Source organism: Diplotaxodon limnothrissa, linkage group LG7 (assembly GCF_057381915.1).
Source record: "Diplotaxodon limnothrissa isolate DT_005_m linkage group LG7, D_limnothrissa_male_GT1.1, whole genome shotgun sequence".
NCBI classification, from domain to species: domain Eukaryota; kingdom Metazoa; phylum Chordata; class Actinopteri; order Cichliformes; family Cichlidae; genus Diplotaxodon; species Diplotaxodon limnothrissa.
In genome coordinates this window covers 56623520-56649445 of record NC_140602.1, presented here as the reverse complement: position 1 = coordinate 56649445, position 25926 = coordinate 56623520, and the positions used below count along the sequence as shown (strand labels likewise).

The 25926-nt window shown below is 41.2% G+C and overlaps 1 protein-coding gene across 2 annotated transcripts in view; it reads right to left on the bottom strand.

Moving 5' to 3' along the window:
- Positions 1-25926, bottom strand: part of ap3b1a (adaptor related protein complex 3 subunit beta 1a) — a 58650-nt gene that overhangs the window by 5791 nt on the left and 26933 nt on the right. For both annotated transcript variants that reach the window (XM_085360004.1, XM_085360005.1), the window contains exons 19-26: positions 24909-25083; positions 22588-22726; positions 21069-21117; positions 17759-17862; positions 8188-8416; positions 5096-5180; positions 4336-4433; positions 2774-2912 (exon numbers count right to left, since the gene is read on the bottom strand). In XM_085360004.1, the coding sequence (XP_085216130.1) occupies positions 2774-2912; positions 4336-4433; positions 5096-5180; positions 8188-8416; positions 17759-17862; positions 21069-21117; positions 22588-22726; positions 24909-25083 (1018 nt within the window). The remainder of the gene's footprint in view (positions 1-2773; positions 2913-4335; positions 4434-5095; positions 5181-8187; positions 8417-17758; positions 17863-21068; positions 21118-22587; positions 22727-24908; positions 25084-25926) is intronic.

Below are 25926 nucleotides of genomic sequence, written 5' to 3'. Positions count from 1 at the left end.
TCAGGAGCAGCTCAGGAGGTAAAGAGAAGTTCAGCAGTCCACTTCCTGAGCTCCTCCATCCTGTGTGTTACTGAACCATAAACTGTCCCAACGCATTCATCAGTGGGGTCAGCAGGTAGAGCAGGTCATCTGCTAATTGAAAGGTTGGTGGTTCAATTCCTGGCTGCTCCAGTCTGCATGAAAAAGTATCCTGAACCCTGAGCGTTCATTGGAAAGAGGCATGTTGTATAAAACCCTTAGAATGCTCAAGTAGAGTCGAAAAGCACTACAGAACCAGTCCATTTCTGTGTGTGTGTGTGTGTGTGTGTGTGTGTGTGTGTGTGTGTGTGTGAGATTAGACTAGACAAGCACATTTAGCATTACTCTTGCCAAATCACTTTATGATTATTATATGGTTTTCCATTTTATTAGGTTACCACATATAACCACCTCTTACAGATCACGCTGTCAAAGATGTCAGTTATGTTTGAGGAGACTGTCAGAGAGGAACACCACCTTCTCCATCAGACAGACCTCCATGGGAAGCAAGTGTGGAAGAGGTGGTCACCGTATGGACAGCAGCGGACCATATGGAAGAGCGTCTTTATCACTAGAAGGGTACAGGGTAATGCTGGGACGCTGTCCTCTTCTTCAGCAGTCACAAATGTAGCAGGGAGATTGATAGCGTGGAGTCATTTGAGCTATCGGTTATTCTGAATGAAGTATGGGCTTATTGGATGCACGTCTTTCCTACTGGCTAACATTGATTTCCACTCACTCTTTCAGCTCCCTGTACCCTTGTGCAAATGTGTCCCTCTTCTTCGCTTGTCCCTTATTTAGCCAGCTTCTCCAACATTTCTCCTCTATTGTGGCCTTAATCCATAAAGAAATTATCACAAGATCACTCAGAGATGAGCAGACAGAGACACGGGCCGGTATTAACAGACAGACACAGAGACCGTGAGGAGGTCGGAGCGCGGTGCAGAGGGATGGAGTGAAAGACAAAGAGGAAGTGAAAGAGAGACAGCAGCGCAGAGGGAGAGACAGATGGGGGTGCAGAGATGAATTGAAAGAGAGACGGAGCAGGAAACAGAGGGAGAGAGGGAGGTGTAATTATCTATCAGGTGTTCGGGTGTGCGTGACAGAGGAGGAAGCTCATTAGCACACTCTGTGTACACCAATTACACAGCCAGGCTTCTCAGGGCATTCCCCTGGCATGTCTATGTGAGGCTGCTGGGGACAAACAAGCACTTCCACTCAGTGACACCCACATGCACGCTGCTTAACCAAACTCGGCCTAAAATGCACCGGGCGCCCGGGAACAACTCGCAGACAGTAGTGTAAGACTACTAAATGTCTGATATGAGTCCTTATCGTTGATGTTAGCTGCACAAACATCTTTTTTTTTGGTGAGGAAAGACTTGCTCGTAAGTGTTGGTTTGTTTTTTTAGAATGCAGCATCCAGTCAAAATGTAATACTAATATTAGGGGGGAAAGGTTCATTATAATGTACTTTAACGTGATAACTCTTTTACTATTAGGTACACTTTACTTGGATCTCCTTTCACCATCTGCCTTGACGTTTACGACATTCTTCAAAGATTCAACAAGCTGCAGGAAACACTCCTCTGAGATGTGGTGGAACAACAGAACGGTAACATGGACCAAAATCTCAAAGGTGTTATTGGATTGAGATCTGGTGGCTCTGGAGCTATTTGAGTACACAAAGTGTCCAGAAAGGGATGGAGACAGCAACAACACTTGCTTCTAAGGATCCCAAAGTGTCCGAAAAAAGTAGAATTATAAGACCACCATCATCAGCCTGATCCATTGATATCAGACAGAATAAACCAACACCATCATGCTGTTTAGACCCAATTCTGAACCTGCCATCCAAGTATCGCAGCAGAAATCAAGACTCATCAGACTAGACGATGTTTTTGCAATCTTCTATCCAATTTTGGTGAGCCAATGCAAACTGTAGCTTGAGTTTCTTGTTTTTAGGTGACAGGAATGTCTTCTGATGCTGTCGCCCATCTTGCTTCAAGGCTTAATCTGTTGCACATTCAAAGATGCTGTTATGCAAAACGTTGTTAAAAAGTTTGTCACCTTTCTATAAGCTCAATCTCCTCTGACTTCTAGCACCAACCACCATTATCGCCCAGAGAACTGCTGCTCACTGGATGTAGCATTTCTCTAAACTCTAGAGCTGGTTGACTTGGATAAATCTGACACCAACCACCATACCACATTCAAAGTAACTTCAATCACCTTTCTTTCTCATTCTAATGCTCAGTTTGAAGTTCAGCAGAACATCCTGACTACATGCCTAAATGAATTGAGTTGCTGCAGTGTGCCATGTGTAATCTCAAGGCTTCAAACTGATATTCCATAATCCAGTGGGTGTCGTCACAGTGGTTCTTTTAATCTTTTATGTAACTAGTATTCTCCCTTGAAAATAAGACCTCAACAAGACTTAAGTGATGAAATAAAATCACCTTGTATTTGAAGGAATAACTACAGTTCAAGTTAACTTTGGTAAAGGACAATTAACAGTGACCCTTAAGCCAAACGCTAAAGCCATCCGAGTCTGTACTGACTTGGCACACAAACGTTATTTCACGTCTTTTTGCTAAGCTAACCAACTGTTGGTGGTAGACAACCCAAAAAACACACATCTGAAAAAAAAAAAAAAATCATAGTGCTTATATAAGAAAATCTCAAATCTATTTGCAGGTCCAATCTATAGCAAGAAAAAGAGCTTGATAATAATGGAGATGTGAATGACCTTTACCTGCTGAAGTTGTTTTGACTGGAAGGCACTTCTCCTACGTTGGCTACAGACAGGACCTGCTTGTTGATGGCTTGCCTGGATGCATTAGCTGTTGCCATGGTGATGGTTGCAGATGCTTCATTCATGCCCTGGAGCTTACCTGAGAAGATCAAAATGTTTAGCCACCAATAAAAATATAGTTCGGCATTTTTAAATCAGTAAGTGCAAAATTACACAAAAGTCCACAGTCAAGTATAGAAAAAAAAAAACACAACCCTAGCTGTGCAGTACTGTGGAATCAGGTTTCAAGATTAAAACCTCCCAATGAAATAATGCCTTCATCAATAAAGCAAAAACAGACTCCCTGGTTGGTTCATGAACACTCAGCAATGAGCAAGCAGTTTAAAAGAAAATCACTGGTGAGGTAAAAATAAAAGAGACAAATATATTAAAAACCTATTACCATAAGAATTAAACTCCACTCATTTGGTTTTAAGAATGATAAATCTGCTAGAGAGAAAATGGTCCTGAAAAGCAAGTTGTTCTTTTTAAATTCTTTTGTCTGCGTTTCAGAGGCACTCAAAGGAAAAAAAAAGCACATTGAATGAAACTTAATTAATGCAGGAGCAGCATTTAGGAGGCACTTAAGAGCACACTGATGGCTCAGATATGAGAGTACACTCTCCAGTCTCAATAGCGACAACAGCATGCACTTCTACAGGTGTTTGTATGTGCTGGAAATACTGTTAAGTGCCTCAAAGAAGCAAGCAGTGTTTTAATGACCAAGAAAGAAAAGGAAAGGAAATGCTGATTAGTGATTGACTAAATTTAACATTTGCCTCTGTGTGTGTGTGTGTGTGTGTGTGTGTGTGTGTGTGTGTGTGTGTGTGTGTGTGTGTGTATTTTGTATCTATCTATCAATCACAATCAGAACAACAAAGTCACAATATTGCAAACTAACCAATCAAGTCATTCATATTTCTCATTTTCTGTGAAGCTTCATTACCGATTTGTCAAAAACATCTTGCCATAGCGTGGCCTGATGGCAGTTGCAGCAGCAGAAATCTTCTAAATACAGCAAAAACCTACGGCTTCCTTCAGGTGGCTAAAATCTCTTTTGCTGTTCTGACCGTGTCTGCTCAGTTTCTGAGCCGTTCAGAGCTCCTGACTGCTTCGAGCAGTGCCTGATGCCAAATATTTTAACACCCTGACAGTACAACATCTGAAAAACTCAACTATCCTCAGTAGAGGAAAAACAGTTTAAATGGTTTCATTTGAAGGTAATACACAAAGTGAAATTTGCTGATAAGCGCAGCAAAATCTTAAATATGATCTATTAAATGTATTTGCTTCTCTCAAATTCATCAGCCAGTTTTGCTAATGTGCTTGTGAGATTATAATAATTTCAGTATATATCATGAATTGACATTTCCATCTCAAAATATGGTGATTTGATTCAATTTGGTTCAATTTGTTTGCTTCTGTGTGTTAAACACCTTGTTTCATTTCAGCTAACAGAACGGAAAAACAAGACACACTTTTACTTCGTTCGACAATAATCTTTGAGTCACACAGTAATTCACCTTGCTCCTTGCAGAAGTCTTGTTCTGTCATGGTGCTGGCCATTAACAACTCTCCTACAGCAGGCTGGATGGACACACTGAACTGGTCCTCCTTGGTGCTGAGGAAGGATAAACACACACATACCACAGTAGCAAATGATTTATTTACAGAAGAAAAAGCAAAAACAGATTCTTACAAAGAAATAAGCAAAAATGCCCCCCCCCCCCAAAAAAAACCAAACAAACAAAAAACCAAACAAACAAAAACACTTTACTGCTTTTTTGCTGCATAATTTAAGACATCTGTGCACTTTTGTGTATGTATGCTCGGTTTGTGTATGAAATGTTTCTCTGATCATCTTGTAAACCATGCTGGGTGAATGGCATTTTGGGCCACATTGATCCCCCCGTCCGCCCAATCTCAAACTGATTTTCTGATAAGGTTATTGATCGGCTGCACAGCGGTGCCAATGGCATTCAGCAGGTTGATTGGGCTAGGGCTGATTACTGGAGGAATAATTGTTATTCCAGTGAACCAGGATCAATTGTGCCTGATGTCTCACCTAAGTGCTGGCACAGAGAAAGGTAGGAAAAGGAGAATTAACAAAGAACACAAAGAGAGGAAAAAGGAACATAAGAGAAAATGACATGTAAGGGTGCTGCGATGATGAACAGGAGCAGAAAAAAGGTGGTGAGGAAGATGTACAACTGAAGGTCTTTGGGGTGGGGGTGGGGGGGAACCACACCTGACTGAATATGAATGGATGTCAGGCTGTCTTACCACAACTGGAAGTTGGCTGCTTGTGTCGAGTCACTGAAGTCAATACCCATGGATACCGTCACCGAGGCCCCTGGCTCCAACCGCTCTGAGAGTGGAAAAGAGGGGAGGGAAGACAAGAGGAGCAAAGGAATCAGTGAGTGACAAGGGCACAGTGTGCAGTGTGGGGAAGGTGGAGAGAAGGGAGGTGGGGGCAGCAGCAGAGTGGAACAGACAGGCATCCACACCACTTGTGTTTTCTACTTCACAAAGCAAGGCCACCGTGTGTGAGAAATCTATCCTTCAATCTCATTCCACACACCTCAGCCTCAGCTACAAAAAACAAAAAACATGAAGGACTAGCATATTTCCAAAACAACAGGCTTGTCAAAGGGAGCACAGAGAGAGAGACAGAAGTGAAGCAAAGCCAAAAATGCTGAAGAGTGAATCTGGACAGCTGAATGCTAGAGGTGATGGAGGAAGAGGAGGAGTGGGAGGTTAACGATGAGAAGAACACAGAGAGACAGAAACATCCTGCACGCCTCCCTACTCGGCCTGCGTTTCTCTCTCTGTGGAGCAGGCCCGTTTACTGTACAACTCTTTCCACAGATAGAAGAGGAGGAGGAAGTGGAAACCCAGTGAAAAACAGTGCCGTCATGGACGCCCTCCAATCCAGCCTTCTGTGATGGGCTCTAAATCAAGTAAAGTGTTTGCTTTGTCTTTAGGGTCTTTGAGTCTGTACACAAATAAATAAGCAATGTGCACTATTAGCTAGAGCTGGGAGATAGAACGATAACGATATGTATTGCGAAATAACTTTTTCTCGATAGAAAAGTTAAACTATTGCGATAGGCCTCATCTCTCGTCCTCTTAAAACAAAAAAAAGAAAAAAAAGAAGTAGAAGAAGAAGAACAGCCAATCCAAATTAAATAGTGCAGAGCCGAACCAATCACAGCCGCAGCGTCACGTGCCAAGCCGCACATGTGTATTTGTTTGGTAAGCAGCCAGCCGCCGTGCCGCCCGGGTAATGGAGGAAATGAGTGTGCTGACTAGAGAAAAATCAACCGAGAGCGTGACCGAAGGTTACCGAAGAGAAAACAGATGATGGTTCCAACGCCGGAGAGATTGTTGAACGGAAGAGCCATAGAAGTTCCGTAGTGTGAAGGTATTTCTGCTATTTCAAGTCTGACAAAAAACAGAGTAGCGCGCACTGTAAATTGTGCCGAAAGCAAGTCTGGAAATGCAATAAAGCGGTGCATGCTCAATCTCTGACTGGAAGCGCTAATTCGTCATTCGGCTTTTGTCAGACTAAAGTAACTGTTAAAACTGTTTGAAAAGCTCAGCTATACAACAAGGAGAGATTGAGAATTTCCTTTGAGTTTTCAGTTTATTTGATATTGACAAAAGTTAGTCAGTTTTGTCTGTTCTTCTGTAAAACAAACTAAGATTTATTTTTAGAATTAATATTTTGTTTCTAAGTGGAATTGACAATTTAGTCTGTTTCGTTTGCTCTATTTTGAAACTTAAACGCTTTAGCGGCTGCCTTTTGTGTAGTTTGCAATATTTGCCTTTATTTATCTGAAAAAGTCTCATGTTCCTTAAGTACATCTACCCTGTTGAACTTATTATGGGAAATAAATATTTAAATCAAAACAAGCTGCTGATTATTTCACATTTTACTTGTGAGCAACAGCACATTTAAATCTTACAAATATAGTTATTTGGCTTATATCGTGATAGATATCGTTATCGCCTGAAATGAAAAAAAAAACATATCATGATAAGAAAAAATCTTATATCGCCCAGCTCTACTATTAGCTATTTATTTTATTTTAAGAAGAATATCGACTGGGTTGTGAACACTCAGCTGGGTGTAAGGACCTCTAAACAAGTAGCAAAGGAACAGTTTATTCTTGTTTTAGTATTTAAAATTTTTTATTCTAACACAGGGTAAAAATTGGAGATAATCTAACACGGACTGGGGAAGAAGATAATCTACATTACACCTACACATGTAATGTACATATCCACTAATCTAAATCTACAATAATTGTTTTGGCCATATTGAGATAAGCTACATGTAAAGTACTTGTTCCAAATGAGTTAACAGAAAAGCTGTTAATTGGTTTAGGAACATGTCGGTAAACAAATCAAGTAATCAAATCAAATATTAAATACAAACTGTGTCATGTATTTCTCCTCACCACACATTAAGGTTTGTCTGCATTCGTCCTCTGCAAATTATCCGAATAAAGTTCAGCCGCCCACTCGCCGGGCTCAGTTGATCCAAATTAGAAACTGTTTGGCTGCTCGAGTTTCTTCAATGCCCAATCAATCTCCCCGAAACTGACAGTTTTAACATGCTCTGACGCACAGCAGTTCTCTTTGTGTGTGTGTGTGTCTACACAAATGGAATATACCAAGTGTAGTCATCATACAAGAGTGTGTAAGGGCAATAGGTGTGAGTGTATGTTTGTTTGTAATGATTAGAAAAGGGATTAGCTGAAGTAACGTTGGCTGTTTTCAGGCTCAGGGAATGAGATGGTGTCATTAGCTGATGAGAGGTTACAGTTTTTTTTTTTTTATTACATTCATTAATATCCATTTAACAAAAACAAACAACTGCACAAGATGATTGTGCACAATCAGGAGTGACCTGATTGTGAGTGTACTGGTCAGATCAAGGAATTCTTTTAAGTCACTATCCAGACCAACGGTTAATCCACTGACTGAAAAACAAAGACCTCACCACCGCTGCCAGAACATCAAGGACTCAGTGACAGTAATACTGCCACAAACACTTTAACTAATGCAGGATGACATAAAACGGCAAGAAGAAAAAAAAAACATTTAAATGAGTTTACACAACATGAAAAACATCTAAAGCTTAGAGTGCTGTTCTGGTTTAAAAGTCAGGTTTGTGGTATGGTCATTGCTTGTCCTACAGGCAGACTCTAGGAGGCCTAAACTCAGACTGAAGTGGCTGCTGACTCAAACAAGGTGTGAAGAAAGACTTATCTGAACATGTGCCATCCTGATTAAAAATAAGTAGTGTGCTTACTATTTACTGGGTTTGTGATGACCCACTGTGGAGTATTTACTGAAATCAAACTCACCAATGGTGTTAAAGCAGTGGATGTTCAGGCTTGCAGGGCTCTGGTCTCCTATATGGATCTCCTCCAGGGCGTGGTCTGAGCTGTTGGTCAGTATGACCTGTACTGCAACCATACTGGGCTGGTACAAACATGGCTGCCTGGGGAAATGGTACTTGGCCGACAGACCTTTTCCTGTCATATGGTGAAGCAGCTCATAGGTTTTCAAAGGGCCAAAAGATGAAGTGGTGACCTGGAAGGACATATAAAACAGGGATATACCACTGGTTCTAAATGTGGGTTTTTTGGAGTCATTTTGAGGAAACAAACAATGCTGACAAAAAAAAATCAAATCATAAAAAAATGATCATTATAGTAATAAACTCCAGTTTGGGCAGGAATGAACCAAAGCCTGCTGATGATTAAAAAACAAAAACAAACACCCAACAAAACCGCAAATGCAGCACATTACCCAACAGCGTAAAGCTTCCTGAATCAACACAAAACCAGAGACTGCTTTGTACATTACAGCGCAAATGCATCAACACAAAAAGTCAAATTAATACAAATCCTCGGTTTGCCCATCACCTATATTCACACAATTTATTTCATCCAATCAGCGGCCAAAAGGCTGCATTTTTAGCGATGTGGGACGAAGTGTTGGCTGCCCGCTCTCCTACCCCAAAGCTCCCTTTATTAACTCTGTAGGATAAAGAGGAGCACATTTAAGAAATGCCCTCCAATCAGCCCAGTTAGGTGGAAATGGCCTGGATGCTCAGTCAACCCAGGCTGAATAAAAACAACCTCTAATGAAAAGAAACACAAGTGCCTGCATGGGCCAAAACTGCCATTCGCTGGCCTTTTAAAGGGGCTTTTACCTTTTCAGAGGCAGAAAACAGCATTAACTTAAAAAACATACAGACATGAAATGAGGGGGAAGAGTGTGGTTGAATGTTTTTTTTAAAAAAATGTAAAAATTAAACATCTCATTACTAGAATAAAAATTGTTAACAACCGGTGCGGCTGAGATTTTTATCAGATGCTCTCGAAAGAGAAGATAGGACAGCCAGCAGTGGTACACTACACAATGCAAAGTGGGGGGGGAAATCATCATGTGCACAAACACCAGACACACCTCTGCTGTAGGATGGAAAAAAAAAACTAAGTTTGAAAAAAAAAAAATCTCCAAAGTATAACAGCTTTCAGTAGTTTAACAGTCAATAGAAGTCAAAGGCTCTTCTGTCTGGAATGACAGCACTAATTAGTTAAAAACATGAGACAGATATAGCCTTTTCACACCCTCTGAAACAATTAGCACCTGAATGCACTCACACACCAGCACAGAGCCTAAACAGATGCATGTCATTCTGGTGAAAATAATGATGAGTACAGAGACTTAACAAAAAAAAAAAAAAAAAAAAATCTATTTATCACCTGAAAGAGATTAAAAAAAAAAAAACAAACTCAAATAAGTCACAAGAGTAACAAAATGAATGGCAAAAGAAAAAAAAACAAACAAAACAAGCAGTGGAAGAAAAACAGATCCTGTAAATAAATGATTAAGCGAGGTGTTTCAACTAACTGAGTTAATTGAATATGACTAAGAATATAATGCGAGGAAACTGTGGAAAGGGGCGGGCTTGATGGTATATCTCAGCGTGTTGAGTAGTGTCAGCGTGCATTGTTTTATTAAAGTAGAACGCGCTGCCAGAGCGCTCTCAGTTGGGTGGGAAATGTAAAAGGAATCCTTCGCCTTGTCATGTGCTGCGTGAGGATGAAGAATCGCTTTGACATACGACGAGAGCTGCCGAGACGAGTCTGAATGTGCTCGCTTTCGAGGAAGCGATCAGACGAAATCAGACACTATCGCTGTACTCTTGGAGCAACGTGCTGAGAAGCAAAAAGTCTGACAGTTTGGATAAATTTGATGAACAAACAAAGACACAAAATGTAAATTAGACAGCATCATAGTCTTCTTTGCTTATTTCCTACTGCATACTCTCCATCTCGGGACTATTAGAGAAGCTTTATGAGACTGAAGGCTCAGAATAACTTTCTCAGTACCTCTCCCTTTAACATCCAGAGCTGTGTGCCTGAGATGACCGCATTAAGGATATCTCCTCTTAGTGACATCATACAAACCAAAGATTGAAAGAAAAAACAAAAAAACATCTGAAATCAAGTTTTCAGAGTTTTTGCTCACAGGGATCACTTATACACTGACCATCATATGAAACTTGTTCAATGTGGCCACTCATCACTTTAGTGTATATATGACAGAAAACTCTATATGTTTCAACAAATACTATACAAACAAAATTTAACAGCTTTATTCAGCTAACGAGTACGGCAGATTGAGCCTAAAATCTGATGTACACAGTGGATTGACCCTGGATTAACATTAACCCATGGGACATAAGTTTCTTTTCCCAGGCCTTAAAGGTTAGCTAGTAGCTCTCATCTCTTTAAAGTAGTGGTGGGCAAATCCAGGCTGGTGTCCTGCAGGTTTTAGATGTGTCCTTGATCCAACACAGCTAATTCAAATGGCAAAATGACCTCCTCAATGTGTCCTGAAGTTCACCAGCGGCTTGGTAAAAGACTAATCATGTGATTCAGGTGTGTTTACCCAGGGTGAGATCTAAAACCTGCAGGACACCAGCCCTTGAGGCCTGGAGTTGCCCACCCCTGCTTTAAAAGGGACATCCACAGATTAGTAGCAGCATGTCAACCAGAGACCACGCCGTGACCATGACATTCTGCAACTTCAAATAACGTCCAGGATGCCCAGAAAGAGAACCCAGTGCTTGTGGACTCAGGTAAACTCAGCTCTGCCTCAGATGCACGTAAATCCCTTCCAAGCTGATGTCGCCTTGGTACAAGAGGAGAAACCAAAGATCAGTCTGAAGCCTGCGCTGTTGGCTGAGTCAGATAAATGGTAATACACTGAATTCATTCTTTTGCTTTTATAATCACCTCATTGTAGACCTTTGCTGAGACTGCTGGCTTAGTTATGCTTCCTAGGCCCTTCCATTAGCTACACTGCAATAGGCCTAGGCTGCTGGGGGCTTCCCATAATGCACTGTATTTGTTCTTCACTCACTTCTTTTCACTCTCTCTGTTTATATACCACTCTGCATTGAATCATTAGTTACTGTTCATCTCTGGCTCTCGTCCACAGTGTGTCTTTTGCCCCGTGTCCCTCCCCTCACCCCTAACCGGCCATGGCAGATAGCTGCCCCTCCCTGAGCCTGGTTCTCTTGGAGGTTTCTTCCTGTTAAAAAGTTTTTTCTTCCGACTGTCGCCAAGAGCTTGCTCATAGAAAGTCATATGTTTTCTTTCTATTGTTTTAGGGCCTTTACCTTACAGAGTGCCTTAAGGCGACTGTCGCTGTGATTTGGCGCAATATAAATAAAAATGAATTCAACTGGATTCAACTCTGCCATTTCAGAAACAAATAAAAGCTAAAACAGTCACCTTTAAATAGGTAAGTGCCTCTGCAAGTATACAGGTAAGTAAACATCAGAGCTTTAACATTCATCTGCTGCTAATAGTAGGATTCAATAAATATTATATCAAGTATTACTTTTACTAAGTATGACATCTGTGGCTTATTTTCAATTATTTACTTCTTCAGTAGTAACAAAAGACTTTTGGCCATTTATGTATTTTATTGCCACCAGTATCAACAAATTCATAACCACGAACACATACAGAATAAACTCTTCTGACAACAACACCATCATCATCTCCCCTCGGCCTCGTGACATGCTCGCAGCGTCTCTTGTCCCCAGACCGCCGTCTCTAAAGGAGGTCAAACAAACATTTGTTGCTGCGCTGTAACGCTGCTCTGCCCCCACAAGCGCCCGTCACGCCACCGCCGGCCCGCAAATTTATTGGGCCACTTTTGGATGTGTCAGAGCAGTCGGTGTCGATAAAGCTCGTCGTAATGTTTGCCACCCCATCACAGCAGAGATTTACCTCCCTGACAGACACATCCTGTTTCAAGGTCTTATCTGTCGCCTCGCCCCAAGCAGGCGGCAGGAGGGACGGACAGCGATAGGACAGGGTTTCAAACTGCTTATTATCACCAATTTGACACAGCGGACAGTTAGAGCCTGACACAAGTGCCCACGCAAGCCGCTTCACCCTTCCATCCATTGTTGTCCTGTTATGCGGTGCAAGCCCATAACACCTCAAGTGTAAATAAGAAGGGAAGAGGAATGTAACCTTGACTTCTCTGTCAGTCTGCCTTTTTTCCCTCCCCGCCTCTCTGAGCTTGGCTCTCAGTCTCCACCTTGGACAGGAAGGAGGGAGGTGACAATGAGCGAGGAAGTTGATTGAGAGGCTCTATTATGCATCAACTTAAAGGAAGCTCCCGTGATGGATGACACAGACACCAGTCACCTTCAGAACCCGGACGACACGTTCCCAGCATCCTCTCTGGCAAATGACCTGAAAATCCCGCTGACATATTCAAAAGGGCTAACCAGAGCCGGGCAGCCTTGTGCTGTGTGTATTAGAAGGCCAATTTCAAAGAAAGCAGGGTGAGGCGTACAGAGATGTATGGGCATATATTGAAAATCCATTTCTGTTTTTCAGACACCGGATTCCATTATGCTCTACAAGAGTTGTGAGGATTAAGGTGAGGGACATGTGTTTGACTTTAGGGCCTAATTGTTCCCTTCAGTCAGGAGATGACAATTAATTGAGGGCCGTCACAAGGACCTTGACTGCAAATTGAATTAAATAAATGTTACTACAGCCTCCTAAAACTACTTTAATGTAACAAGAAGTCTCTCTGGCGCATATAGACAGAGGTTAGTTCATTTATGCCAATTTGTCTGTAAATTAGGTATTCTAAAATGATTAATTTTGAAATTTTCCATTAAAGACTATTAGCAATAATAGAGGACTGTTATTCAGAAACAGAGGTGTCCTTCATCGAGTTTTGCAAGTGCTGTTAACAGCCTGTCAACACTTTCTTTGAATTAGCATCATAGTCAAAAGATCTTCAACTGCAACTGATTATTTTCTGCATTAACACTTAATAACTTGGACAATAATTGAATCAAAACACTAGAACTGAAGACTACGAAAGCAAGTGTTCGGATTTAATAGCTGCAGCCGTCAAATTTGAACCATTTGACTATTAAAATTGTGTGCCGAAACCTTTTTTGATGACCGATTCTAATCAGATAATCATTTCAGCTCTACTCAGAGCCAAATACAAAAACATGAATTTTAACTAGACACAACTTTCACAGACACTCTGATCAGGATTAAAGAATACTAACAGATGTATGCACGTGCTTATAAATCACAGATACTAGTGGATGATAAGAGTATACATTTACTCTGGCATAAGAATAAGGAAGCAACTCGCATATACTTGGATATTTTCCCAACAGTACACATTGTTATTCACAGAAAGACTTCGTGATTTGGTCACAAAGCTTTCATGATAAGAGCTTCTATTAAATCTTCAACACTTACTTTTAAGCACTCAACATGCTGCTCCTCTAACATAGCCATTGCTGCAGAGAAGACAGAGTGTACTACTGACACGGTTACCTTATTCACTTCTTCAAACAAACTTGTCAGCCATTCAAGCACTCAACTCCTACAAAGCACTGCTGACCCAAATATTGTCTGTGTTTTTTCTTTATTGGACACTACTGGGGGAACACAATTCTTGTATCCTTAGGTTTGTTATGTTAAAAGCAAAAAGCCATTAAAACTTGACATCATATCAAGTTACAGCACATCTGCCTTGCCTACTCTCATTTGCTTTATGTCTGTGTTTGTCACACTGTCCCACATGGTATTGTGGGTCACCCACAAATAGTAACCCACTACTACTTATGCATGGCACCGTGCTGTAGGGATTAACTGTGTTGCCTCACAGCAAGAAAGTTCCTGGTTCAAACCCCAGGTGGGGCTTTTCTTTGCCACTGTGGGTACTCCAGCTTTCTCCCAAAGTCCCACTGCCATGCATACTAGGTTAATTGGTAATTCAGCTGTCTGTCTCACATCCATGGCTAAACAGCTATAAGTATATGAAAAATGTGACTTGTAGTCTGAAGCAATTGCAAGTCAATTACAATTGATTTAGATGTTATGCTTTACTGTCATTTTAATTAATATTTTAACATCTGGTTAAGGGAAAGCAGTTGACAGTTAGCTATGTAGGTGTCAGCTGCACATTTATTTGAGAAACACAATAGGAAAAACGTACTGTAGTTCAATTCAGAAAATACACTTATAATCACATATTTTATTAAAGTCCAATTATTTATGGAGGTCAAATCTTCACAAGCATTTTAATGCTATTGTAACCTTAACTTGAGGATGAGAAAACATGATGTATTTTGAGAAATGGACAGTAAAAGGCAGAAAAATAGCCTAGCAATTATGTTAATAACTGTAAAAATAAAGATTTAAGAGCTTACAGCAGTGGCCCCCATTAATTAAATGGCAAAGTGTTTTTGCTAAGACAAGTTTAGGTGTCAACTGTTAATGAAAACACACATATGATCATTAGAGGTTTGAGAGAACACGGTCATAACCTTAATCACGCCAGACCAATGGCGTCAACAAAACCTATATGAAAAAGATAAAATGCTTATATATATAAAAATAGATATAGAAAAATGAATTGCGCCTGAAACAAACTTATTAATAAGCAAGAAGTGGCTAAGGCAGTCGCCATTAAAATACAAACATTTCCCAAACTACCTGCTGGCTACACTGACTGGCTGCTTCCGTGTGGGCATTTATTCCTACTTAAGCCGCAATCTCCGCAGTTTGAGTGGCAGCAGGAGGTTTGGAGGGCAGGAGCTTCTATATTCGTGGCGCTCGAGGTCCTTTTGCTGATTCATAATTAGATGTGAACCCAGAGCGCCCACTACGGGGGAGGTCAGAAGGGTGAGGAGGGAGGCGAGGGAGGAGGAGGGGGCGAGCCGGCGTCCGCCTGATGGACACCAAATGAACAAATTATGATGGCCCCCTCTGGGTGTGATGGGGTCAAACGCCCCGCGCCCCGCCGCTGACAGTTCAATTTCCCCCCAGCGCAGCCCCATTCGCTGACTGCTAATTATGAATGAAAAGTTATCAGCCTCAGCCACCCCGCCGCACACACGGACAGCGGTCGGAAGAGGTTTGGGGGTGAGGTGCGATGGTGGGGAGGATTTAAGAGGCATTTGTGAGAGATCCTAATGTCAAAATGTTATTAGAGAGAGCGGTAGCATGAAGAAGCTGAGGAGAGGAGGAGGAGACAGAGGAGGAGGTGGGTCAAAGACAGTGGCCAGGGTTAATCTAAATGCCTTTGATAACCATGCAGTAATTCTCTAAAAAGGCCCGAGCACTCAGCTGAGACAGACTCGCTGCCTCTGTGGGCAGATTGCTGAGAAATAGAAATGACACTGGGGCCAACGTGTGTGTGTGTGGGTGTGGGAAAGAGCTGTTGTTGAAGAGCATGCATGGGGAGGGGCGTGCGTGAATAAAGGTGAGGTTATTTACCCTTGTCTATGAATCCCGTTGCCCATCATGTATTTATGCATAGAATTGACTCTAAATCAGATGTTGATGTGCAAAAAGTTCCCTGTTCTAATCTGCATTTCTATTCTCTATTACTCCCTGGCCTTCACCTGAGGAGAGATTGGCTAACAAGACTTGTGCTGCATAAATGCTAACCTGAGAGCAGCTGTCAATCATACTGACTGACAGGCGAGCAGAACTGACGGGCAAACTTAGAATACAGACCAGGGCTACGCACAGCAGCAGAGGCCATTCACATAAGCTGGGAGTGCGCACACAGACACACACAGTTAAATCTGGGTGTACAAAAAGTTAGAGACAGCCTAAAGTCACTTTTAAAGAGACCAAAGGAAGCTCATTTACACACCTGTGATGACAACAAAAAGTCAGCGGAGTTTACAGAGCAAAAAGCAAAAAAAAAAAACCAAAATGCAACATAAAAACATAGTAACCCACGCTCAGCCCTTCTTTATTATAGCAATCCACTTCAGTCTTCAGTTCCTTGGATGCCAGTAGTTCAGGAAGAGTCGGGGTTCACGTTTATAGTCAACAAATTACATTTATACAGTTATTTTATGCCTCGATTACGGTCACTGTATTCATTGTGTTGCGTGCCAACTGTGGTGCTGTGGTGCCAGAGGGCCCACTGCAGTCTTCTCATGAACAATAGGTTTCACCACTCACATAAAAACCTCTGTATCAGCACTGTATGCAAGACGAAGTCAAAACAGGAAGCACAGCAACTGTTTTTTGTTTTTCAAACACTTCACCTGACTGTCTCCTCTTTTTTTTTTTTACTGTTGTTCTGCTTCTGTGTAACGTGAGAATCTCTGAGCTCCTGTCGTTGAAATCGCAGTAAAGTGCGACAAAAATCGTGCTCACGTCTTTGAGCTGGGACAAAAACTGTGAATGACAAGTTGAAATGACACTAAAGCACAGTGAGCAGTTTTGATGTCACTTTTGGTGAGGGTGACAAAAGTGAGCAAAAGGCAATTGTTAGTTAGTAGAAGAGCTTCTAGTAATGGATTATAGTGGCAAAGAAGTAATGGGGGAAAACACCTAGACTAAAAACTTTAGGTAATTCAGCTTCAGCTTTTTTTGAAGTAGTAAATTACCCTTTGCATGTACAAAGAAGCTATAAAAATCCCCAAAAACAAGTGGAACTAGACACTGAAGTAATAAAATATAACAACAACTAAGCGGTTTAAGGAATTCATTCACTGAAAAAATAAAAATAAAAATAAAAAACGTTAATAGATTATCTGTTATTTATTTCACCAACTAATATCTTTGGGAAAAGCAAGCTATGCCATGCTTACAAGGTTGAAATCAATAAATAGCTTTGTATTAGAACGATAATCATTACTCACAGCCCACAAACAACAAAACTACTCAATTAGATTCTAACCTTCTGATGTGACATTGTCAAAGAGCAGAGTTTCCATACAGCTGTGTCACAAAATAAGACACAGCAACAGCACAAAGAATAGTCTGGACATTTCCCTCCCAGGAGGGAGACAAGATACAAAATACACAGACATGCAGAGTCGCTCATATACTGAGGAGAGAAAGGAGCCGTCACACTGGGAAAGGTCAACCATCAGATATACACAACATGAGGACACAAGGGACACAACATCTGACAGAGAGAGATGGAGGGTGACACAGGAGGAGGAGAGAAATAAGGGAGAGAGAGAGAGCGCGCGAGAGAGCGAGGGGATGGACTCAGAGACGAGAGAGAAATAGAGATCAAGGGTGTGGAAGTGCAAAAGACAGTGACGGTGAGAAAGACAGACTATAAGAGATACAGGAAACAACGAGAGCTGTTGGACCATCCTGACTTGCTATAAATATAACAAGGCAGAAAAGGTCAATAGTTGGCGTCTGGAGCAGAAATGTTCCACAAGGGAGTGAGGCTCATTTCACCATCTCATATGCTGCTCTGCTGTACTGTCAGTGTCAGACAGAAAGGAACGACTGACTCTCAACACACATTGATGGAGGAAATGTCAGCCTGTGTGCATCTAATACACGCATGCACACACGCGCACACACTAACCTGCACAGTGGAGGAGATGTTGGAGAGAGAAAGGCCTTCGAGGTCGGACAGCAGACTTTGAGAGAGCACAGAAGGCTTTGGTGCGTTGGTGGGTGCAGGAGAAACTAAAGAACGCAAAGAAAACAACAACAACGTAAAGATTATTAAAGCTACGGTACTACAGCGATGTCGCACACAAAGTTACTTTTTAAAATATAATTACAATATTAATAATAATAATACTTTATGACAAAAGAAAGCAACTGAAGGCTGTTTAACTTTTACTCCAGTGTTATTATTAAGTCACGTCACAACATGTCAGAGCAAACTGACGTATAAAAATATTTCAGCATTGAACGTGAGCAGTCATACTGATATAAATGTCAACAGGGTCATGGGATCTTGTGTCAAAAAGTAATTTAGGAAAACCTGATTCAAACCCCAAAACATGAAGATTATCTGGATGCAGAGTTAGACACACAATTTAACATAAACTACTCCTCACACTGTGATTCTCCTGTTCCACACAAGCTGAACGGCACTTTTTAATATCACATAAAAACTGTGGTGTTTTACTTTGCATTGATTTTGGAAGTTGGAACTGTAAACACTCTGAATTCTTTTTGCCACTGAAGAAATGAACAAAAAGTTTAGAGCTCTTTTTCATCATCATCCTACAAATCCCTGTAAGCATTCGTCTTTTATGCCTCCCTTGAGTTCCACAGATACTGAGTTATGTCCAAGACAGAAGTTAATGACATTTTTGCTTTCTATATTTGATAGCTTGCATCAGTCACAGATAAACGTGCAGCAAATGTGTGCACGGACATGTGAGATGAGTTTCAGCAAAGGTTTTCTACAGGATGATTACCTACAAATTGTAAGCCGATACATGAACTGACATCTATATGGTTAAATACAGTCCCACACCATACAGGGAGTGCAGAATTATTAGGCAAATGAGTATTTTGTCCACATCATCCTCTTCATGCATGTTGTCTTACTCCAAGCTGTATAGGCTCGAAAGCCTACTACCAATTAAGCATATTAGGTGATGTGTATCTCTGTAATGAGAAGGGGTGTGGTCTAATGACATCAACACCATATATCAGGTGTGCATAATTATTAGGCAACGTCCTTTCCTTTGGCAAAATGGGTCAAAAGAAGGACTTGACAGGCTCAGAAAAGTCAAAAATAGTGAGATATCTTGCAGAGGGATGCAGCAGTCTCAAAATTGAAAAGCTTCTGAAGCGTGATCATCGAACAATCAAGCGTTTCATTCAAAATAGTCAACAGGGTCGCAAGAAGCGTGTGGAAAAACCAAGGCGCAAAATAACTGCCCATGAACTGAGAAAAGTCAAGCGTGCAGCTGCCAAGATGCCACTTGCCACCAGTTTGGCCATATTTCAGAGCTGCAACATCACTGGAGTGCCCAAAAGCACAAGGTGTGCAATACTCAGAGACATGGCCAAGGTAAGAAAGGCTGAAAGACGACCACCACTGAACAAGACACACAAGCTGAAACGTCAAGACTGGTTTTTCTAAGGTTTTATGGACTGGTGAAATGAGAGTGAGTCTTGATGGGCCAGATGGATGGGCCCGTGGCTGGATTGGTAAAGGGCAGAGAGCTCCAGTCCGACTCAGACGCCAGCAAGGTGGAAGTGGAGTACTGGTTTGGGCTGGTATCATCAAAGATGAGCTTGTGGGGCCTTTTCGGGTTGAGGATGGAGTCAAGCTCAACTCCCAGCCCTACTGCCAGTTTCTGGAAGACACCTTCTTCAAGCAGTGGTACAGGAAGAAGTCTGCATCCTTCAAGAAAAACATGATTTTCATGCAGGACAATGCTCCATCACACGCGTCCAAGTACTCCACAGCGTGGCTGGCAAGAAAGGGTATAAAAGAAGAAAAACTAATGACATGGCCACCTTGTTCACCTGATCTGAACCCCATTGAGAACCTGTGGTCCATTATCAAATGTGAGATTTACAAGGAGGGAAAACAGTACACCTCTCTGAACAGTGTCTGGGAGGCTGTGGTTGCTGCTGCACGCAATGTTGATGGTGAACAGATCAAAACACTGACAGAATCCATGGATGGCAGGCTTTTGAGTGTCCTTGCAAAGAAAGGTGGCTATATTGGTCGCTGATTTGTTTTTGTTTTTGAATGTCAGAAATGTATATTTGTGAATGTGGAGATGTTATATTGGTGTCACTGGTAAAAATAAATAATTGAAATGGGTATATATTTGTTTTTTGTTAAGTTGCCTAATAATTATGCACAGTAATAGTCACCTGCACACACAGATATCCCCCTAAAATAGCTAAAACTAAAAACAAACTAAAAACTACTTCCAAAAAGATTCAGCTTTGATAATAATGAGTTTTTTGGGTTCATTGGGAACATGGTTGTTGTTCAATAATAAAATTATTCCTCAAAAATACAACTTGCCTAATAATTCTGCACTCCCTGTAGAGAGTATAAAAGATGGAACACATTTTGAAACCTCTGCTTTGTTAGCTTTTGGAGCCAGAGATGATCTCATTTGGAGGAGAAGCGATTTATCAAATAACTCCAGGAAAATTGGTTAGCAAGCTGTCTCCATAAACTGTGCAGATGCATCAGACATATACACATATCAGCTAATTAGTGCAAAGTAATAGACCAATAAAACACTCGAATTTCATTCAACAGACCTGAAGCTAAAACTTCTTGGGCAGTCTTTACCTCACAGCAATATTAGCAAGACAATCCATTAAGATGCTTCAAAGGCGCAAAATAGAGGGCTGCAGGTCAGTGACTCAGTAGGTGAGATGATAGCGACCAGCTGCAGCTGCCTGTGTCAGGACATCTGGACATAATCCTCCAGATGGACGAGTTATACATAAATTCACCTCACTCAGAGCTGTTATGAGGTGGGAAACTAGCTATACAGTTAAAAAGGCTTTTCCATGCTGCAAAGTTGGGAGTGTCTGAACTAAACTGCAGTTTTTGGCACTCTGGCTTCATTTTTTCAGCTGAGGTTTCCGCCTCTTGGTCCACACGTTGTAAATATTTAAACTCTACTACAAATTCTAACGTGATGTTGTGAATGCCTACACTACAGTTCTCCAATGAACTGCACTTTATTTTTAGCCAAGCGATTAATGCAAGTCCAATATTTTTTCTACCTCTAACTGGTACAATTCAGTTCTCCTCACCAGGACTTGATCATCTATGTCTGCTTGCTACTTTGGGCGGTGGGGAAATAGAATACACATCAGAGGTTTTTTTGTGAAGCCTGCTGCTCTTGTTAATGTGAGTTTATGCAAGCGGAAACTGTAGGAAAACTCACAGTCATCTAGATCCAGTAAAGAGACTTCCTTCTTGGAGTTCACTGCCACCTAAAAAGAAAGCACAACAACATGATGGTTTCAATTTCAATTTCACCAACAGTGTCTCTGAACACATTCATCCCACGTTCACGGGTAACATGTCTGGAATTTTCAGTGACCGGTCACATGTCATTTTGAGTCACAACTGCTACTCACCACCCTCTGCAACTGAGTCAGGCTTGTACGGTGTTGACAATAAAACAGTGCTTAAACGTAAGAGGGCTTTTATCGCTCCTTCTCCATACCCTACTAACCAACCTGGCACCACTCACATCGCATAAAGAGCCATAAAATTCCACTCTGCATAGCCCAAGCTGAGCAGATAGGGAGGGGGGAAAAAAACCAATGTGATATGAGTGAAAACAAACCATAAAGTTAGAGGCCGTATCTTATCAGATTTTCTCTGATTGACGCTCGGTGGTGGTAATAGAGACGGAAACCTTGTTACTAAAGGGTGTTGTGATAGAGCAAGACAGACAGAGAGAGAGGTGTAGAAAGAAAGGTAGAGATGCATAATTCATAAGCCATGCCCAAATGACAAAGTGTATGAAATGAGAATTTCATAGTGCAGAAAAGCAAACGGAGGGCGAGAAATAATGTGATGAGCAAAACAGATAAGAAAAAGATTGTAAGAGCTGAAAGGGGCCAAATGAAATGCTGGAAGGGAAAAAACAAAAGGTGGTATAGTGGAGCCAAATCATATCCCAAGGTATAAATCCTGATTTAGAAGCTCTTGTGCACCTACAGAACAAAAACTCGCTGCGAGAACTGCACATTAATATTTAGAAGGCTAAGCAGAGCAGGGCCATTATCCTAATATCATACTCTATACTGATTTAGACATTATGCATTGTAAATATAGTACAATATCATACATTATAATGTGACAAAGGTGTGTTTTCCTGTATTGTTTTATACCATTATCTTCTCTTTAGCACTGCATAATGAATCTTTCTCCCCTTAAATTTCATTTATAATGTGTATTTTTAATAGTCTAAGAAGTTCTACAAAGACACTGATTCAAGGCCATTATTGCAAACGTGTGCAACTACAGCGACCAATAAGTTGAAGTTCAATTCAATTGCATTCAATTTAGAGATATTGCAATGACACAGAGCGATCCCCAGTAATCCTATAATCACGTAATAAAAAGCCAAGGCAAAACAGTGGTGCGTGCCAGTGGATGCGACATGATTTTTGGCATGCGCTACTGTCCAACAGAAGATAAGCGGTGTGGGCAGAATCAGCCTCAACCTTGTACAACAAAGCAGTAGTTGAGGGTCATTTGATCCAGGCTGAAACGACAGATCAACGAACTGCAAACAACCCACGACCCCACCATCTTTGGAAAAAGCAAATGCATTTTATTTTTGGTGGAACTGCACTGATGCTGTTGGCAGCCTCTGTTCTCAAAGTTAGAAACTCTCACTCGCAGTTAAATCCAAATAGGCCCACTTCATCCATGCATTATATCGTCACCTTGGGCTTTGCCTTTTCTTCAGTCTTCTTCTTGGGTGCGGGCGAGTCTGACTCAGAGTCTGACTCAGAGTCTGAGGAGCTTTCAGAGGATGAGCTGCTAGCTTGGCCTACAGGTCCATTGCCATTTTCATCAGAGTCACTGAAGAAGAAAACAAAATGAGCTTAGTAGTCAGAGAATACACATTAAAACAGAAAAACCCAACACTCTCCATTATTTCTTAAAAGTAAAATATTTATTTATTCCATAATATAAAACAGTCTGGAAGCCAACAAATAAAACAAACTTGGTGCTATTGTTTTCCTATTTTGCATCCAACTTGAAAGCTTCAGCCCCGATTAGAACAAAGATCAATCTGTTTTTGTTTGTGAAGTTAATTCAATGTTGCATTTACTCAAAAAGATTTTTTCCATCTTTCTCCTCTCTCTTTCAGTCTTGCTGTCCCTCTTCAATTTGTCCCGATAATGAGTGTTTACTCCGCCTGCCTGGGATTTTCAGCCGTTAAATTAATGAGGGGAATTGTGACGGTAACTGGCTTTTTAACTTGGGCGATGATGAAAAGCCAGTATTAATTTGGCCTACAGATTTCATTTGCTGCGAACAGGAAAAAGTGATATAAATCACTGTGGGCCTGATTAGGCCCTGCCTGAAATGACTGGGCCATAATGAGGGCATTATGCTGTGTTTGTTGTGGAAGCACTGGGGTGAGCTGCTCTAATTACCGTGTGTATGTGTGTGTGCGCGTGTTTGTGTGTGTTTGAGCACTGGGGTGAGTTGCTCTAATTATACTCTCTAATGGAGAGAACAGGGTCAGCCGCCGGCCTGTCACACAGTGAAATCAGGTACATTCGGTGTGAGTTTGTGTGTCCATGAGCAAATGAAGTAGAGTGCATAAGAAACTAAATTTGCTAGTGTGTAAGAGAGTGTACGTGAGCATACTCAGTAGTAATGACTCAAATCTCATTCACTGGTAACACCGGGCTGTTAAATGACCAATCAAAAGTCATTATCCATTAGCCATGTAAATGTGGGTTACGCTACTGGAGGAAAATTCTCATTGATTAGCTTGTTAATGGAACTCGCGCTAACAATATTCCAGCAGTGCTGCCATCATGTGTGTGTGTGTGTGTGTGTGTGAGAGAGAGAGAGGGAGATGGTGCATATAGAGTGTAACAGGTGTGTATGATGTTTTTTTCCCTCCATGTGAATCTCCCAGAAGACTTTAACTAGAAACATAAACGATCAGGCAAAGGATTCTGACCACTGACAGGTGACGTGAGTAACACTGATCATCTCTTCATCATAGCACCTGCTAATGGGTGGGACAACACATTAGGGAGTAGGTGGACATTTTGTTATCAAAGTTGATGAAAATAATTGTCAAGCATAAAGATTTCAGAGTTTGACAAGAGCCAAATTGTGATGGCTGGACGACTGGATCAGAGCTTCTCCAAAACTGCAGCTCTCGTCAGGTGTTCCTGGTCTGCAGTGGTCAGTATCTATGAAAACTGATCCAAGTAACAGTGCTAAAAAACACAAACTACAGTCATGGGTGGCCAAGGTCGCTGGCCCGTGTTGTCCGATCCAACAGACGAGGAGCTACTGCAGCTCAAACTGCAGAAAAAGTTCATGCTGGTTTTGACAGAAAGATGTCAAAATACACCGTGCAGTACAGTTGGTTGTGTATGGGGCTGCGTAGCTACAGACCATTATAATGTTTGGTTTTTTCCTTCTAAGAGATCCACTGGATTTAGTTTCCATGCCCCTCGCATATCTTAGAAGTAGATGAGACAAAGACTCTGGCACAAAGACCATGGCTTCGAGCTGGACGACTGCTAGGCTTTACTCCGGTATCCATAAACATGCCAGTTTGAATACAGCTATACCTTTTTTTAAGTTGAGATTTTACAACATTTTCTGATTGTCACATTTTGTTTTGAATGTCCTTTTTTTTAAATATGATTGAGCAAATTTTGCATCCTCTATCCACACTATAGGTGCTAATGTAAATCCTGACATATCAAGTCTGAGGGGTTTAGTGGAGGAAAGCTACAACTGAGCATTAAGAACTGTAACTGTGAGTGGGCTGTGATGAATAATATAAACTGCTGAATCTTTCAACAGATGGAGTTTGCTCGGATGCAGCAGAATCGTGGGCACATTTGTTGCTGACTACGTGTTTCTGGCAAACACACACCTGCTTAATTAGCAAAGCCAGAAAGAGAAGAAGAGAAAGACGCAGGTAACATCTGGACACGCCGCCTTTGCAGGGAAGAAAAATTATGCTTTCAGATTGTGACAGACAGCAGGGATTTCAGTGTACCTGTCACCAGCAGGCTTGCTTTTCTTCTGCGGTGCTTTCTTGGTCTTTTTCTTCTTCTTTTGATCTGATTCAGACTCACTGGAGCTCTTTTCAGATCCACTGGAGCTTTTTCCAGAATCACTGGAGGTCTTCTCTGAATCCTCACTGCTTTCCTCCTCGCTCTCACTGCCCGATTCTGTACAGACACATGGACACTGTACATATTAAACCCAAAACAAATCAGACTTTATTCTTTGCTGAAATTTCCTTTCATATTACTTATGATCTTAATTTCTTCAGCAACAGCCACTAAATGTACTGACAGTCAATTAGCACCTTATAGTATGCATTTATAGCTTTTTTTTTTTTTTGGGGGGGGGGGGGGGGGGGGGGCACCATTTCCACCTGTATATCAAATACAAACGATTTTTGTCATTTTATTTATCAATTACCAGCCTCACTGTTTGCTGCTGACTCTGATCTGTGCTGCAGCTACTACTTATTTCTGAAGGCCCCTCTTTAAGTTTTAGTTGGTTGTTTTGCAACTGCACGTGATGAATGAGGGATGGATCTAAAACTTCACTGGCTAACAGCTTGTCAATCATCAGGACTCTGAAATGACTGCTGCTCAACACTAATATATTCCAAACCAAAAGCACAACAACATCAAATGTTGTTCAGCTCAAATTTGTAAATTCTCAAAATGATCAGTTAGCCAGACCTGGATAAACATCAGAAAAATAGACGGAAGGATAAAATTAGAGACACATTTCTAAAATCAAACACTTTTGAAAACACATCAAAATGAAAAACACATTAACAAATCTGTATAGTTTAATGTTATTATGCTTAGTAAAATGTTGTGTGTTCTATTTTGCTTGTGTCTACAACACTGCTGATCCTGCATCTCAGATTTGATTTGATAAATGGTAAAAAAAATAAAAATAAAAATGGATGCATGGATCGAGAACCATACACACAGGAAGTTTTAACGCAGTGAAAATTTTGCTGTGCTTTACACCTCCAGCTTCTAAACAAG